General features: G+C 38.0%; 1 protein-coding gene across 1 annotated transcript in view; it reads left to right on the forward strand.

Annotated features, from left to right (window-relative positions):
• Positions 1 to 17,719, forward strand: part of TMTC2 (transmembrane O-mannosyltransferase targeting cadherins 2) — a 237,163-nt gene that overhangs the window by 168,178 nt on the left and 51,266 nt on the right. The window contains exon 12 of the mRNA XM_059472560.1: positions 11,206 to 11,327. Coding sequence (XP_059328543.1) covers positions 11,206 to 11,327 — 122 coding nt within the window. The remainder of the gene's footprint in view (positions 1 to 11,205; positions 11,328 to 17,719) is intronic.

Here is a 17,719-nt window from a genome sequence, read left to right on the forward strand (position 1 = left end):
ATAAAAGTGTTCCTCAGAATACAAAATTGGAACACATAAATCAGTGCTGTTTCTAGCATGTAATGCTTGTCCTATTGCAAAGCAGGCTTGTGCTGCCCTTTTTCTTTTCCAGTGAATAGAAGCTACCTTTAAAACCACTATGACCTATAAGTTTCCCCAGATTTTTCCTTTTTTTTGGTTGTTTTTTTAGGTTCAGGAGGCTTTTCTCAATTTCCTTTGTAAGCACAGTCTGTGATGTCCAAGTTCACTCTGTTCCTCGGTTTTGCATTTTTTAACTCACAAAACCACAAAGACTAGCTCAGTCCTTTGCCCAGGCTGGCTCCTGCTAAACTTCCTCCCTTCTCTCCCAAGCCCATACTCTGGCTTCTGCTTCCTTTAGGCTGCTGCCAGCACTTCATGGATGTCCTGGTGGGATAACAAGACATGGTCAACTGTGTGTACCTTAGCTCCTTGTGGAGCTCTGAGAATTCCAACTTAGCATTAACGTAGCTCATATTTGTATTTTGGTTGCTGTTGTGATGGCAGCTTTTGCAGGGAAGACAGAACTTGCTTCACAGTGGTTGCTGAAGTGTTGCTTGTAGGTTATGCTGCAAAGGCAATTCAAGTGTGTAGCAAAGGCTACACAAAGTTGGGTAGTGACTTGAATAGAATGCAATGCAGCTGTATTAACAGGACTCACGTGTTCAGACCTGTCCTGGATGTGTCTACATAAGCCTACATGGATGCATTTAGCCTCTCCTGCCTGAGATGACAAGACAGAGCTAGGTAGCAATGATTCTTTATAGTGTGGAAGGAAAACTGTACCTCTGGGGAGTAATGAAGCACCTTCTGATTTAGACATCTACTTAAGATTATACACATAATCCCTGCAGCCATACTTCTCCTTTAAAAAGAGCTGAGATGACTGAGTTAGACTTAGTAGCTTGATTTGGGTGAGATAAATCCTAAAAACCTTTTCAGTCATCTCTTTGCTTTGTGTGTGACAGGAGAACAAGGCAACTGCATCCATTATCAGGAGTGCATCTGCTTTGCAGCTCATATGGTGTCACTGAGTATCAGAGGGCTGCCTGGAGTGTTTATTTCTGTTTACATGTTCAAGACAAAATTATAAACACATTCCCTATAACACTTTCTTTGATAAACAACATTACATAAACTTGTCTGCCCACTTCTTGCCTTTAAAAGGGAGACTAGAGAAACTGAAATAGGCCAGTCCTGTTTTATGCGCTTGCAACTGCATAAACCTGACTGAGCTGTCCCCACTCCTTGTGTGCTCATTGCTGGGGAGGAAAAGGGAGAAACTGGGGAGCACTCCCCATCTGCTTGGGAAGTAGCAGAAGGAAGTTTTCTTCCCCATCTCCTTAAATGTGGAAAAACTCTTCACAGCATATCATGAAATCCAAAAATAGTCACGGTTTGATGATTACCTGCTATGGTTGTTACTGTGATGACTGTATTCCCAGTCTCTGGCAATCTCTTTGCTTGGTTGAGTTCCACACATATTGCTGCATGTTGGCATGTCATGTAAGGAAACAGTGCTTCCTCTGATTTTTAATAAGTACTCATTTGTGCAATTGAATATTTTTTGGAATTTTTTTTTTCCTGTATGATGTACATGACCTACTTGAAAGAGAATAAACAGGAGATGAACTGTCCAAACTGAATCAGGTTAGAACTCCAGCACTCTGACTGCAGTAGCATTAACACTCCAGCAGTGCTAAGCCTTTACACCAGCTGCTTTCCCTGTTTGTGTTACACTTCTTTTCCTGTGCTTGCTTCTATTGGCCTTTTGCTCTGACAGGCCCAGTGACTAATTCCTCTGGTGTGTCAGTCTTCTTGACAGACTCTCATCCTTTAAAACACTCTGTAACTTGCCTCTTAATGGGAAAAAGAAGTATTGGGGCTCAAGAAGCAGGCATCCATTTGACTTTGCTTTTTTTTCATGGTACAAAAGACAGGACTGTAATACCAGCATCAGATGTTCTAAGTTTGTGCATATGAAAAAGTTGCAGGGAAGATTTTGGTCTCCTGTTGCTGTGATTTATTTTGCCAGGTGTGCAGCAACTCAGCTAAGGAAACCATATGTTTCTCTGGCTTCGTACCAAAAAACAAAACCTTTTCATTTTTTTTCCTTAGGAGAACCCAAAACAACTAAAAATTGAAACTTTAAAACTAGAATCAAAATAATTATTCAACTAGCTGTATAAGGTTGGCTTGGTATTTATTTTCTGTATACCATATTGCTTTGATGTAAATTAAAAAGTACATGCTCAGGTTACACAGATTAATTTGCTTGGCATGGCAACTTGCACTACAAAGGCCAGAGTCCAGCTCAGCTGTATTAAATAGGTAATATATTTTGTTTAAAGTTTCAATTAAAGCCCGAGGTCAAAGTCCCTGTGGGATCTTGAACACTTTAATGCCAATATTAGGATTGCTTAAGGATCAGCCTCTGCTCTAGATGTCTCTTGCGTTTCTTGAAATCTGATATTGTACAGTTGATTGTATTACATTGCTTTTAAAACCACACTAGCCCACCTGCTACAGTAATTCATACTCCTGACAGTTAAGTGGTGTGAAGTAGACCATGGAGGCTTTATTTTAATACCAAACAGTAACAAGAAAGATGGTGGGGTGGCATTGTTCAGGTTTAGATTGGCAAGATACTGTCATAAAGACAAATATCTTGGTGGTACTTCATCTGCCCTTGCTAACTGACATCTCAGTGTCTATTTTGAAATGCACTTCAGGTAAAGCCTTAAAAATTTTTTTTTGAGAAATGCAAGTCACAAAAAAGATAACATTGCAGGAGTGAACACAGTTAATGATGCCCCAAGTTTAAATTTCTTCTTGTGAATCTGCTGGATTGCACATGGACAGAAAACAAATCATACACAAATGTACAGTCCAGAAAAGGGGAGCCAGATTTTACATCTGGTGCAGAGTACAAAGGCTTAGCATGCAGAGAGACTTTCTGTGTTGATGATTATAACATAGCTATCACTTTACTTGATTATGCTTTTGGGTGGATGTGGCTGTTTCTACAAACCTGTTAATATTGTTAAGGCTCCTGTCCCATTTGCCCCTTGCTCCCATTAGATGCTTTCTTATTGAATTATTTTTAAATAGCATTTAGAACTCCAGGAAACCCTTTGGTATAGTTTTACTGTGTAACACTTAATTTATAAGACCCAAAGATGATTAAGCTGTGAAATACGTACCCCACATCATAACTTATGCAGAGTATGGTACCTGCACTTATCTAAGCATTAGTAATCAGTGTGCTTCTTATGCCTCTCATGAAGTTTTACTAGTAATTTCTTACGAAGTGTACATTACAAGTTGGTTTTTTTTTTCTTTTAAAACTAGCTTGGATGGAAAAAGGATTTTTTTTCTTCCATATGTACATTTTATTACATATTCCATGGAAAGAAGAATGGTGTCCTCTCCAATGGTGATGGGAATAAAATGCTGGGCTTCCTTCTCTCCCCCTTCCCACCCTCATTCTGATAATTTAGCCCTTCCCCCTCTGAGACTTTGCAGACTGTGGTAGTTTATATCTGGTGTCCAAAGCTAAGTAGCTAAGTGCTGCATCCAGCTGGCAGCCAGGCCCTGGTGATGTTCCACAGGGCTCAGTATTAGGGCCAGTCCTGTTTAATATCTTTACTGATGATCCGGATGAGGGGATTGAGTGCACCCTCAGTAGGTTCACAGATGACACGAAGTTGGGCTGGGGGTATGGATCTGCTGCAGAGCAGTAAGGCTTTGCACAGGGACCTGAACAGGCTGGATTGGTAATAGCTCAAGGCCAATTGTAGGAGATTTAGTAAGGTGAATTGCTGGGTCCTGTACTTTGGTCACAACAACTACAGGCAGGGGGGAAGAGCCCCAAGGAAAGGGACCTAGGAGTGTTGGTCACCAATAGCTGTACAAGAGCCAGGGTGTGCCCAGGCATACTGGCTTGCATCAGAAATAGTGTGGCCAGCCAGACCAGGGAGGTTATTGACTCTCTGTTCTCTGCACTGGTGAGGCCACACCTGAATCCTCTGTCTAGTTCTGGGCCCATCACTAGAAGGAAGGTATTGAGGTGCTGGAGAATGTCCAGAGAAGGGCAGTGGAGCTGATGAACGGTCTGGAGCACAAGTCCTACAATAAATGGCTGAGGGAGCTGGGCATATTTAGCCTGGAGAAGAGTCAGGAGAGACTTTATTGCTCTCTTCGGCTGCCTGTTGTAGCCAGCTGGGGGTGTCTCTTCTGCCAGGCAACCAGCAGTACAAGAGGAAACAAGAGTGAGCTGTACCAGGGGAGGCTGGACATCAGGAAGAATTTATTCACTGAAAAGGTTGTCAAGAATTGGAATGGGCTACCCAGGGAAGTGGTGGAGTCACCATCCTTGGAAGTGTTCAGGAAGTGACTGGATGTGATACTTGGTGCAATGTATGATGAATGTTGATGAATGTTCAGTCGAAGATTGGACTTTGATGATTGATGTCTTTCTCAACCTAAATGATTCTGTGATTCTATGATTCTGAGTATGAATCTTAAATCTGATTGCAGTGTCTCCTGGTTTTTTGACTTTGCTTTGAGGGAATCAAGCTGGGTAGGAAGGTTACAGCAGTGGATTGCTGGAGATGGTAATTAATTCAATGTTCGAGAGCATGTTTGTTTTTTTTTTCCCCAGGTTCCAAGATTTTCTTAGTTTTAGCTCTTTGAACTATTGATATATATTTTAATGTGAAATGTTTGAGTTTTCTCAGGTAGGAATCTGAAAAAGGTGATTCTAAGGATGAAGTGCTATTTTATTTTAAACGGGCAGGGCTTAATATGAAAATAAGTGTAAACATAACATTTGCAGACCAAAAATATAATCCAATACGGAAAATGCACTACAGGCATCCCAGTTAGGCATGATTCTAATGGAAAGTGCTTCTATGAATAAAGTTTTAAAGAAACCTATAAGTGGCATGAAATGAAATTACCTATCTTGTGTGAGCTTCATGCCTCTATTTTTGTCTTCTTTCACTGGAAGCCTTTGTACAAAAGGAAACAACTGTGCAATGTCCATGCTGTTCCATGTTGCAACTGATGTTATTTTGATGTCCTTAATTTCTATCTGTTTTCTACTATAGGTATTTTCCTTCAAAAGTAGCTTAGTGGTCTAATTAAATCAGATAAGGCTTTGCTTCAGCTAATTAAGGCCTGTAAGAATTTGTTCAGGCAAAGTAAATGTGGATTGACTCCCATCCATCATAAAACCTTGATAAAATACAATACATTCCTTGAAATCTTAAAGGAGGTTATTCTGTAAAAGGAAAAAAGAATTGAGCCACAATATGCTTGGTCTATGCCAAACTTGATGCTCATTGTGTTCACATGGTTCAGCTGTTTCAGGGAAGATGTGCATGCGCTGCATATTTATAACCAAAACTGTTAATCTGTTGCAGTAGATCTTATACATCAGTATAGTATAACATCAAACTGTGCTTCCAGATTCATTATGTTATTTTATGCACTGGTACCAGAGGGAAGAAAGAGGGAAGTCATATATCTAGAGAGGTGCATTTTTATGGTAAGCACATCTGCAGCCTTAATTTGCACAAGAAAGCTGCACGGTTACATTATCAAAGGCACAAACTCCTTGTGGTATTGTAACACACAGGGATGCAGACCTCCCCATAATTGTCCAATTCTTTTATATTCCCAATTAAAAGAAATAATAGAAAAATTAAATTTAAATCCTGATGGAATGTATATGTTAGAGATTTTTATTTTCAAAGGGCATCTCCATCTTCCTTTGTGTTTTGATACATAGTGTCTTGTCCATGTCAAATTTTATGTTTCCTATATTACACTTTTACTACCCCAAAATTGGAGGGGCTGACAGCTAGCATAAATAAGGATGATGCAAGGCAGATTTACCATACATTGTCTCCTTTATGGAGATAATTTTTCAGATGTCTTTTCAGCAGTCTCTTCTGGGGTTCTTAAAGGAGGAGCACTAGAGGGACATATCTTAATCTGAAAGAATGGTTGCCTTAAACCTGTGGAAGTACAGTGCTTTTACATCCACAGTTCTGTTGAACTTTCTGAGTAGTAAATCTGGCATGCTCCCTACCAGGATATGGCCTTGGCATGACTAATTGCATCTGAAACAGAAAAATCATGAAATCAATAGATGAGATGTTTAGCTAGAACCATGTAACATACATTCATATAAATGCTACCTCATTTTGCTTTTTAACAATATGTGTATGTGTTGGAAAATCTTATGTCCTTTTTTAAAATTTATTTTTCTAACAAACAAATTCCATTTAATTGTGAAGTAAAATATAAGTCTTTAGGGGAAATGGCTGCTAGCAAGCTAATCTTTTATTAGCATTATTATTTAATATAAACATTTAATTTTTATTACAATTGTTACGGGGTTTAAGTTATTTTAAATTTTATGTTAATTATTGTTAAGGCTATGTTAATCAAATATATTTAATTACAATTAATATCCTGGCATGATTTTAGTGGTGAGTTTTTTGCTAGTTTATTATTTTTGTGGGATTTAATTTTATTTTGGAATATTATTTTTACATTCCAAAGATTCTGAGGAAATATGGGAAAATACTATTGGTGAATGGTAGTTTTGCAAGTAATCTATCTTTGTGGCAAATAAAATCAACTTGAGTATAGGCATTTAATTTTGGTGGTGAAAATCTAGCTAAAAGGTATCCCATTTCTGATTTCTTTGAAAGTATTAATAGAAATGTCCATGAACTTAGTATGCACTTCTTTAAATGATGTTTCAGTTGCATATTAATGTTTTTCTTGCACTACATTAGTAAATGAGAATTACAGTTTAATAATCTATGCGCTTTCTAGTAGAATAAGACAAGAAATGGGTTCATAAAACTCAGAAAATATTAACTGAACTAACCCCTGTGAAGCTGGAAACAGTTTTGAAATACTGATTGGTCTCATTTTACTCCAGTCATCTATTGAATTTATTGCCACCACTCATTGTGCAGGCAATGCTGCATGTGTGTTGTACAGATTAGGGACTGGAAATAACTGACCATTTATAGCTTAAGGTTTTCCCTGCCATGAATTTCTTTCTCTGTCATTGTTACCTCTGTTGAACTTTACAGATCTGACAAAGTTTATTAATAATGTGTCTGTGTGTGATCTTTCAGACTTCTAGCATGAGATTTGAAAGATTTTACAAAATAAGTAATTGTTAAAGTAAACATAGAAATCTTCTTGCACGTTTGCGTATTTTCTGCCAATGGACACTTGTTATCTTTCTAATGCCTAAATCATTTGTGTTGCAAGTTTATAAGAATGCATGATTGTAAATGGCAAATATTATTTTTCTTATTTTAATCTCAGGCAAATGCATCCTGAATTACAGCAATCAATCCATACATGTTTTCTCTAACATTTTGATGGAAAATTATCTCAAGGTGGCATAGGTATTACTAAATTGCATCAGCCTAATGCATAAATTCACTTCATTGAATTAATTGTTCAGTTACCTGTTGCTTGATTCTATTTTGGTAGAAAATAGAATGATCTATAAGATCATTCCAGACCATAGAATTCTATTCTATGGTAGACCGTAGAATTCTATTCTAATCTAGTGGTAGGAGCTGATATCAATTTTCAACTTTTTCTTTTCTTCATTTACAAGATGGCATTTATAACAGACCCCCTAACAGTGCTTCCTGCTGTAGCAGTCTATGTTCTAGTTACTTATAATATAGGAATTCTTGATACAGGTTCCTCAGAAAAAAATGTTCAGCTATAGAGAATTACCTGCAAAGAGTCACAGAATCACACAATCAGCTGAGTTGGAAGACACCCACAAGAATCGTTAAGTCTAAGTCCTGGCCCTGCACAGCACTATCCCCAAAAGTCACACCATGTGCCTGAGAGTATTGTTCAGACTCTTCTGGAACTCTGTCAGGGTTGGTGCTGTGACCACTTCCCTGGGAGCCTGCTCCAGTGCCCAGCCACACCCTTGGTGAAGAACCTTTTCCTGATATCCAACCTAAACCACCCCTGACACAGCTTCAGGCCATTCCCTCAGGTCCTGTCACTGGGTACCACAGAAAAGAGATCAGTGCCTGCCCCTCCTTTTGTCCTCCAAATGAAGTCATGACTGCCATGAGGTCTCCCCTCAGTCTCCTCCTGGCTAACAGTCCAGATGACCTCAGCTGCTCCTCATACAGCTTCCCCTCAAGGCACTTCACCATCCTGATTGTCCTCTGTTGGGCACTCTCTATTAGCTAAAGACCTTTTTATATCATGGCACCCAAAACTGCCCCCAGCACTCAAGGTGAGGCTGCCCCAGTGCAGAGCAGAGTGGGACAATCCCCTCCCTTTCCCAGTTGATGGTGCTGTGCCCGATGTCCCCAGGACAGAGTTGGCCCTCCTGGCTGCCAGGGCACTGCTGACTCAAGTTCAACTTGTCATCAGCCAGGACCCTTTATGCAGCACTGTATTCCAGCCTTTCATTCCCCGGTCTGTCCGCACGTCCAGGGCTGCCTCATCCCAGGTGAAGACTCTGGCACTTGCCTTTTGTCAGCTTCGTATGGTTGGTGATCTCTCATGTCTCTGGTTTGTTGAGGTCTCTCTGCAGAACCTCCCTGCCTTCAGGGATGTCAACAGCTCCTCCCAGTTTTCATCTGTGAGGTTCAGGGAAATACAGTTTCTTTCTTTTCAGTTCTTAACAGTTTCTTTCTTTGATGTTTATATTGAAGATTGACATATTGTAGCTTTGTTTATAGGTTCCCCCCCCCCAAAATATCCTCAAAGTATTAGGAGTTTAGTTTGTGAACTCATTGAGCTCTTAAAACCTATTAAAATTGAATTTTCAAGTACTCTAAGGTTTTAAATCTCTTCTTATATCAGAATCCATCATGAAAGATAGATAAGAACCTTGGATCCATTTGATATTTGGCAGTGCATTCAGCCTTTATTACCCACAGATAATAGCTCCATCACTTATGTCTGCTTACATTACTCTTAAAGCATCTTGTTGTTAATTACTTGAAACTCTGCCAAGCTGTAACAGGTTGGGGTGAATTTTCCACTTAAAGAAAAGGACAATATGGATTCCTCATTTCCTGTATGCTAATGAAGCAGGGGGCTCTGGGAGAAATAGTATGCAATCAAGTAATTAAACATTCTACATTAAAGCATGCAGCTTGGAAGAGGAGTTGAGGGGAGCATAAAGCTTGACTTCTGGCTTCTTCCGTCCTTTCTACACTTAATGGCCTTGTTTTGTGCAGATAAAGTATATTGTTGGGTCACTTACTTGTGACTGCTGACATAGTGAAAAGATTACATGATGTTACTGTCACTGAATGTGATGTTCATGTTGTTTTGGGATTTCTTACCTGTTTGGACTTTTTTTTTAATTTAGCCTGGAATTTTTTGCAGGGAAATGTTCTGTCTTTTTGGCCCTAAACAGCAGCAGAATTACCAAAGTGCTTCTGGATATCTGATATCCAGACAAGTGCATGAGTATGAAATGCTATGTAGAACTTTGATTTAGAACAAGTAGACTTTTTTCCCAGAGATGCAAGCCTCTAAATACAGCAGGCTTGTTTGAAAAAAGTCTGTTTGTTAACAATCATGTTGGTTTCTCTTAACCTTGGCTTAGCATGACTTCTGTCTCTACATCATGCTTATTTTATCTGTGATCTGAAGTTTGATCATTTTGCATGCACCATGCCCTAACTCCTGAAACTCAAAACTGACTTGCCATATTTTGCCTGGTGTCCTTCTCCTCTGGTGACAAAGACATAAAAAAAAAATCTGACTTGGCCTTAGCCAATTTTCTTTTATGAAGAAAATCTTCCACAGCCTCTGTAAATATTGAAGATAAAGCGATAAAAGTAGCTCCCATGCTATGAGTTATTTTTTCTCTTTGACAATCTTTATGTCCAAGTTTTGAGGGTGTGGTAGTTGACTTCAATTCTTGATTAAAGAACTTTGGTTCCTCTGTCTCCCTGGTACCTTCACAGTTATTAATTTCCATGAAATGCAGAGCTGGAGGCTGTAACTCACCTGGAGGCAGCCTTAGCTGATCTTTACTTGGGTCAGGTGTAGTCTTTTGATCCTCCAGGAGTAGCATTTGATAACCTGTGTCTTCCTAAGTTTTGGAAGATACTTATTCATTTATTAGAAATGGACCAGCTGCTGGGATGATGAAATCCTGAATCTTCAAGTGGCATTTTCAGGTTGTCATTGATCCAGGAAAGGGCACATTTATATCCAGAGTCCTCGTGAAAGAGCTGTGTAAGTGCAGAGTTAATCTGAAAGCTGTTATTCTTCACCACTACATACTTGTTTCATATTGATTGTTTCCAGCCTTTGAGAAATTTGTTTGCTTCTTCAAGAAGCAAACATTGAAGCAAAGATTGAAGAAAGAGACTTTCTTGCTGCGTATGCTAAACTATTTCGCAGAAACTTCATGACTACAGTTATCTAACGCTAATATACAATATATAATATATATATAAATATATAGCATCCCATTCATATATTGCTCTTTAACATTCCCCGCCTCAGCCTCTCATTGTAAAGGATTTCACCTTGAAAAATGTCTAGTTTGTCATTTTGTATGTGACTTCGTAAGATTAGCAATTTTAAACTAATAGATGCTATGTTTTAATTTAAAGAAGTTGTGGTAGATGACCAAATATAGCTGCATTCAGAGATTAGTTTTTTTAACGACTTGCCCCTCCCATCAATATACTTTCAGGACTATTGTCTTCTACTACCCTAGTTTTTGGTTCTTGAGTTATTATGATTAAATGCAAACATTTCCATGTTCTCCCTGCTATTCCATGCTTTGCAATGTAGACCAATGGAAAAGAAGTAGCTTTTCTAAAGTAGATGAGGTAAGATTTCTGTTACTTTGAGACTTTTGACTAAATCTTAGCAAGTGGTGCTCTCTCTGGCAATTCTTTTCCAACAATAGTTTTCATCTCAGCTATGCTATTTCAGCCCTAATAAGGCCTTAACTTAATCTCCTCGCTCAAATTTCTCCAAGGTTTTTTGTGTGTGGGTGTGGTTGCAAGTGTTCAAATCACTTTGCCTTTTTCTAGATCTCTGCACAATTAAAACATAGAAAATTATGTGATAAACAAATGATGGAAATCTTGAGAAATTTGTGGCATTCTCACTAGCATTTGCTCGACCCTGCAGGAGAAGCCTATATGAGAATGAGCCGGCTGCCTGAAGCAGAACACTGGTACGTGGAGTCACTGCGATCCAAGAGCGACCACATCCCAGCCCACCTCACCTATGGAAAACTGCTGGCCCTGACGGTGAGTTTATCAGCACCTCCTTTCGGTAGGTTAGGTAAAGGAATGGGAGAGCTTTGTCCTGAAAATTGCTTGTTGCCTGTTTGTCACACTGTTTCAGTTATTCCTTTTAATTAAGGACTTTGACAGCATTTTTTTTTGGTTTTTTTTGTGAGACATTGCCTCGATTCTTGAGGTAGTACCAACTCTGTGCTGGAAAAAAACTGGTTGTAGTGGCACAGGAACTTTGTAAAGCACAGTATGGAGTTCTCTTGATAAAGCCTTTGTAAGTTCTTTGGATGGCAAGTAATGGAATTATTCTGTGAGATATTCAGTGTTTGACTCAGAGCTGTTGGAGCAGCCTATGGCTGGGTGTCACCTATACTTTGTGAATAACATCTTGTGCTTTGAATTTGCACTTCTTTAGGAGTATCTCTTTGAGCATGTGAAAGGAACTACTCAACTATGAAGAGCTAGTTATAAAAAATCAGAAGAGTTGGACTTCTTTATTTCTGTAAAATTTACTTAACTTTTGGCTGCTGGTGTCCTTGTGGCTCCAGCTAAACTAACCCCCTTTGATAGTTATAGCAAAGTGCCAGTCCGTCTTTGATGTTCACACATTTTGAAAATGAAATGGATTTCTATTTTATTAATTCAAATAGTTCTGTTTTTAAACTGTCTTTCATTTGTTTTTCATTTCTCATTCCCATTTTTCTTTCATTTTTATCTGTTCTATGTTTGGTTTCCTTGTTTACCTTCGTGGGTTCATATTTGCTTCCTGTGCTCTACTGATACATCTCTTCATGGTTATTGAGTCCCTGTGCCTCAGTCTGAATATTCCTCCATTCCTCCATTGAAAGTTCCTCAACTGTTCACCTGGTGATAAACTTTTTTCTATGGTCTTGATTGTGCTGTCCAGTCTTCAAGCAAAAAATGTCTTATTGTGGAACACAAGATGATTAATTTCAGGAGATCCATTACTGCTTTAAAAGTATCTGAATTTGGAAAAGGGGAAAGAATTACAACATAAGTTTTCTGTATGAGTAACAGGTGACAACATGGTTTGAAAGACTTAAAAATCGGTCTGTGTTACTATGTAATATTGAATGCAGAGTTTTAAAAGGTGCATGAAAGGGAAGGTTTTAATGTGAAATGGAAGTTGGGGTGGTAGTGTTATATCCCCATTGCCTGTCAGTTCCATGTCCTGGAAAGGCTTTTTTTTTGAGCAATTTCCAGTTAAAATTGCTGGGATATTGACAAATATGTGCACCCATTGTTTGCCGCCTTCTAGAATAGAACTTCAAATAGGTTGTACAGGAAGATTTCCTTATTTATCTTGCTTTTCTAGCAAATATCTTTGTATATTGGACCTAAGAATAATAGCAGAAAGTCAGTGTTATTGGCTTCTTCTTAGGAGATCTTTGACACAAAAGTGCTAATTTATTGGAATTGCTGTGGGGAGGTGTTGTGGTTTAGGAATAGTATTTCCCAATTTAGTGTTCCCACTGTAACACTCCAAACCACATGCTGCTCTCTCACTACTCCCTCTGCCTCCTGCTGCCACAGCATGGAGAGGAGAATTGGAGGCACAAAAGGTAAAGATCATGAGCTGAAACAAGAACAATTTACTGCAAACAGTAATAAAATAATAAAATGAATAGTAAGAGCAACAATATTAATAACAAAGTGTATGAAGGAGGCAAACAATTCACATGGGAATGCTCACAACTCAGAAACCCCTGGCAAAACCCGACCGTGCCACCATGGTCCTCGATCCAGAAGTGACCCCTTTCCCCCTTTCCTGGATGGGGAGGTGTTTATTAGAATAACCTCTGGGTCCTGGCCATGCCCCCTTTTGGCTACTGCAAAAATTAACCCTGTCCTGGCGAGGAGAGGAAGTAAAAAGTTTTCTTAATAAAATCCAAATTTCTTTTTGTTTTGTTGGTTTTTTTGTTATGTACACACACCCGCCTACCCCAGTAGTTCTCTGGTTGATTTTTTTGACTGCTGCGTGTGTGAAATATGAGGTCTGTTAGGGAAACTCTTGCAGTGATTCTGGGAAACAAGGTCTCACAGTTTTCTTCAAAATAACTAAATCCCCAAATCCCAGAAGTGTACAAACATTGTGAGCCACTACTTTACTTTTTCTTAATTCTGTCCCCTCATTGTGAAACTGCAGGTATAGGATTAAAATTTAATGTTAGTATCCCAACTTTTAGAAGGAAGCAATGAAAAATCTGCATGAGTCCTAATAGTAGAATTGAACTGTTTGCATTTCTCTGGGGATATAAATGAAGATATGTGTGGTGTGGATTGTGCCTTGAGCATCTGAGCTGTGGAAGAACATGCCTCAGCAAGGAGAAGAACTGTATACAGCTTTGAACCCTGAATACTGCACTATGACAGGAAATAAAATACCTTTCCTTTCTATACACACACTTGCTTTCCTATACTTGCTCTGTGCCATAATCGTAGTCCATTCTTCTCACATTTGTTTGTTATTATTTCTTGACACTTTTGTCTTTATTACTGTTGCTTCTCATATTCATGGCAATATGTACAGATAGGTTTGATGTCCCTTCTATTGACAGCAGTGTAAGCTGAAAAGTTGGTGCTGGTGTCCTGTTGACTTTCAGGATTTATAAACATATAGCAAGGAACACTATGATAACAAAGTATTTACAGATGGCACAATATTTTTCTGATGGTTACTTCATTAATGCAAAATAAAGTTCCCTTATCTTTGATTTACTGAAAATTTGCATTAATTCCAATTAGTTCTTTGAGCTACAGTTCTGAAAAAATATTCAACACAAAAATGGATTAAGAGATTTGGCAGTAAAATATGTGGTTTTTCTCTCCATTTTGATCACTTAATCAGTTTTGCAGGTTACTGTCTGCTCAGTAATTCACAAAATGAATTGTGTCCAGTTTCTGGCATACTGAACTGTCCTAGGATTAGTTCCCATCGCAAATACATAATTGCTGTAACTGACATGCTTCCTGGAATTCTTCACAAACTTCCTTAGGATTCAGATTAGAGCTGCTCCCTTTAGTATAATTATTTCAGCCCAATCCCAACATGAGCTACCACTGTGATTTATTCTTCTATTTTCCTGCCTGGGTTAATGATAATTTTCTCACAGCCTGTAAATTTAGGAAAGAGAAAAGCCTACTTCAGTTAGTTTTTGGATGTTAGAGATGTGTTAGAGGCTTCTTTGCTGTCTTCTGTTGGAATCAAACTTTTGAACTTTTTACAAACCCGTTTCTGAATATAGGTACTGTGACAAAACTGTTAATAACACTTCTCTGTGTCTCTTTTCTAGGAGAGAAATGTGAGATTGCTGATGTAGTGAAAGGTGGATGTAGGTGCTAATATAGATAGGAGATTTCTCTGTCAGTGAAATTAGGGGTGTAAGGGAGGAGAGGAGGTAATTTCCAGACAAGTTCCTAAATTCCAGCCTAAGGCAATTCTAATATAAAACCCCCTAGTAAAGTCAGACCTGTAAAGTTCACAAATTCAGATATGTTTTATTTCCTTACTTTGATTCCAATGAAGTGGCTTAATTTTAACCTCAGCTTTTCTGCCTTCTCAAGTCTGTTGCCAGTATTAATCTTACTGAAAGCAGCATCATACAGAATCAAAGAATCATTTAGGCTGGAAAAGATACAAGTAATGCCCAAATGGACTTGGGCATGCTGCTGTATATGCAGGAAAAACAGACCAGCTTAAGAGCTCCAGAGGAATAGCTAATGAATTTACAGTCTTGGTACCTAATATCATAAGTTACAAGAATTTCCTAGCTCCTAGATTAGTTCATGTTATATGTTTATATCTAAGTTACAGCTCACTAAGCTACAATTTTCTCGAAAATATGCTAGGACAGCATAATATAGTGGTTGAAAATCATGATTAGTAGGTCAGTTACTAGAATAATTGGAAAATAGCCAGTTGTCTGGGGCTTAGGTTTGTCCTCCTTTTATATTTTTGAAACGACATGTAGGTGTTTAGAACTGTAGTGCTTTAGCATTATGTGCTTTTCATGCCTGTAACTTGTTAAGATGCTTAAATAGTGAGGCATTTATTTTTCAATGTGACATGTTAGTTAACATAGCCAATCTTCTAGTAGCTTTGTACCACAGCATCTGAGCCTCATCCCTTGCTTAGGTATTTTATTTCTATATTACAAAGAAAAGCATAATTTTTTGAAAGACTTTAAAATTGCAAGGCTCTCAGCTTTAGGATAAAAATGAGTCTGTCAAAAATGACAGTGCTAGGTGATGCCTTGAGCATGTGTTGTAATTTGTTTTCCATTATATGAGCAGACCTTCTAGAAGAGAAGGCATTGGCTGTCTTGCTAAAAAAATAATTTGCAAGTAAGGCTTTTAATTTTTTTTTCTTCTTCTCACTTTAGTAGTCCTAAAGAGAAGACTAAGAAACCCTCCCTCATAATGTCTGGCCTCTGCCATCAGTCAGTGGTTGATTATTACAGTAGCATGCTAGTCTGAGAAGCTTTATTTCAATTACAAATAAATGTTTTAAAGTTTTGTTCTGTCTGTTTTGAGTGAAGTTGAGCCCACAAATGACCCTGCATAGTTTGCAGTAGTGGCACTAATTGCTAAAATTCTTAGGGTCAGCATTATCTTGTAACATTTAGTGTGTCACCTCTAGGAATTACAGGCTTTGCTATATTTCTCTGGAAGAAATTGCACAGTGTTTTTTTGCATTTTTTCATGGCTCCACACAGTGCTGTTAATCTCCTGTTTTTTACTGGATTGGAAAATCACCCAAAATTCTGTGAGAAAAATTTACTTTGCCTTTTAAAATTTTGCTGACAGAACTCCAAGTATTAAATTCAGTAATAATAATCCTAGAAGATTCTCTGTAATATAAAATATTTTATTTTAAAATATTTTCTTCAAATGAGGATTAGGAAAAGGCAGTCAGAGACATGATAGAGACAGGCAGTGTTTTGGATTAAAAGTAACATGATTGTGACATTCAAGTATCAATGTTGAAGTTTAGTACTTTTCTTAAGTTTTGAGAAAATTGCTCCTCAGTAAGTGACTGTGTTTTTTCTGTAGTTGATTGTTGCTTATGCTTCTGACAAACAGAAGTCCAGTGAGATATCCTGACATTTTTGGTTAGGTGTGAAATTACTCAGAGTATTGCAATCAAACATCCTACTGTATTCAGTAATTGGTGTAGTGCATGACTGTCATCTCAAAATAAATATAAATACATGAAAACATGAAAATACATGGAAGATAGGAAAAACAGAAAAGCATGGGACTTTAGGGGAAAAGGAGAATGGTGTAGATGAATAGATTAATTCAATATTTACATTTCCTGTAATTACTCGCTGCTGGTGTTTCAGCACAGAAAGGAAATTTGCATTTCTGTTGGAAAAATATGTCATATTGTCATCTTTAATGTCACTGGTTCATTGCTACTTTCTTTCTGTCTCTCTAGATTTACACGAATGGGAAGAATGCAGGAATGAGGGAGAACAGTCATGATGTCAAAAGAATCATGACTGTCTTTAAGAAATAGCAAATTGAAATGCTCTGTTAAATCTAGTCATGATCTTCCAGAACAGTTTCTTCTGTCAGTAATCAACTCATTTAAAGCAAACAAAAATATTTTCAGTAATACTTAGGGGGCCAATAAATGCCTACACATAGAGAAATCTTTAGTTAGTGAAAAGGCATTTTCTGAACAGGTCAATTTAATTAGATCAGGAAAACTCTTTGGTATTTCATTTTGGGAAACCATATCCCTTGACTGTTAGTACTGCTTCTAGGAAGACTTTTTTTTAAAATGAAAATTGGATATTTCAGGTAAAGTCACAGCATGACAATATAAAAATGACACTGAATCCATGAGAATGCCTTGCCTGAGAAATCAAGTTAAGCCAACCAACAGCCATTACTGTTTTTCTGTCTTTTATTAGTTTGTCTTTGGAGCCTGGCATAGACACTATGAGCTTTCTTGATGCTTGAAATCTCTTGGGGGTTAAAATTGATATGTGCACAGTTTGTATTTAGTTCTGAGTTTGCAAAATGTGAGTTGTTTTCATTTTTGTTTCCAGCTTACAAGCAATTCACTTGTAGTGACTAGAAGGAAGGGGCTTTCCTCTTCAGCGGGGAAAATCAGGTTTACTGACTTCAGAAATGCAGGCCCTTTTTAAAAAGGTTTGGTTATCTGGTGTATCTGGAGCTTTAACACATCCAGTCTGAATGACAGGATTTCCGAACTACAGAAATTTCAATAGCTGACATCTATTGAGCTTGTATTTCTTCGGAGGCTGGCTGTGTGCCAGAAGTATTGCATCCATAGATATACTTTCCAGTCCCCTTAGGACATGTGTTAGGCTGCATGCCAGCTGTAATAGAATTAATTGTAAAACAGAATA

The sequence above is a fragment of the Ammospiza nelsoni genome, chromosome 5 (assembly GCF_027579445.1).
Source record: "Ammospiza nelsoni isolate bAmmNel1 chromosome 5, bAmmNel1.pri, whole genome shotgun sequence".
NCBI lineage: Eukaryota > Metazoa > Chordata > Aves > Passeriformes > Passerellidae > Ammospiza > Ammospiza nelsoni.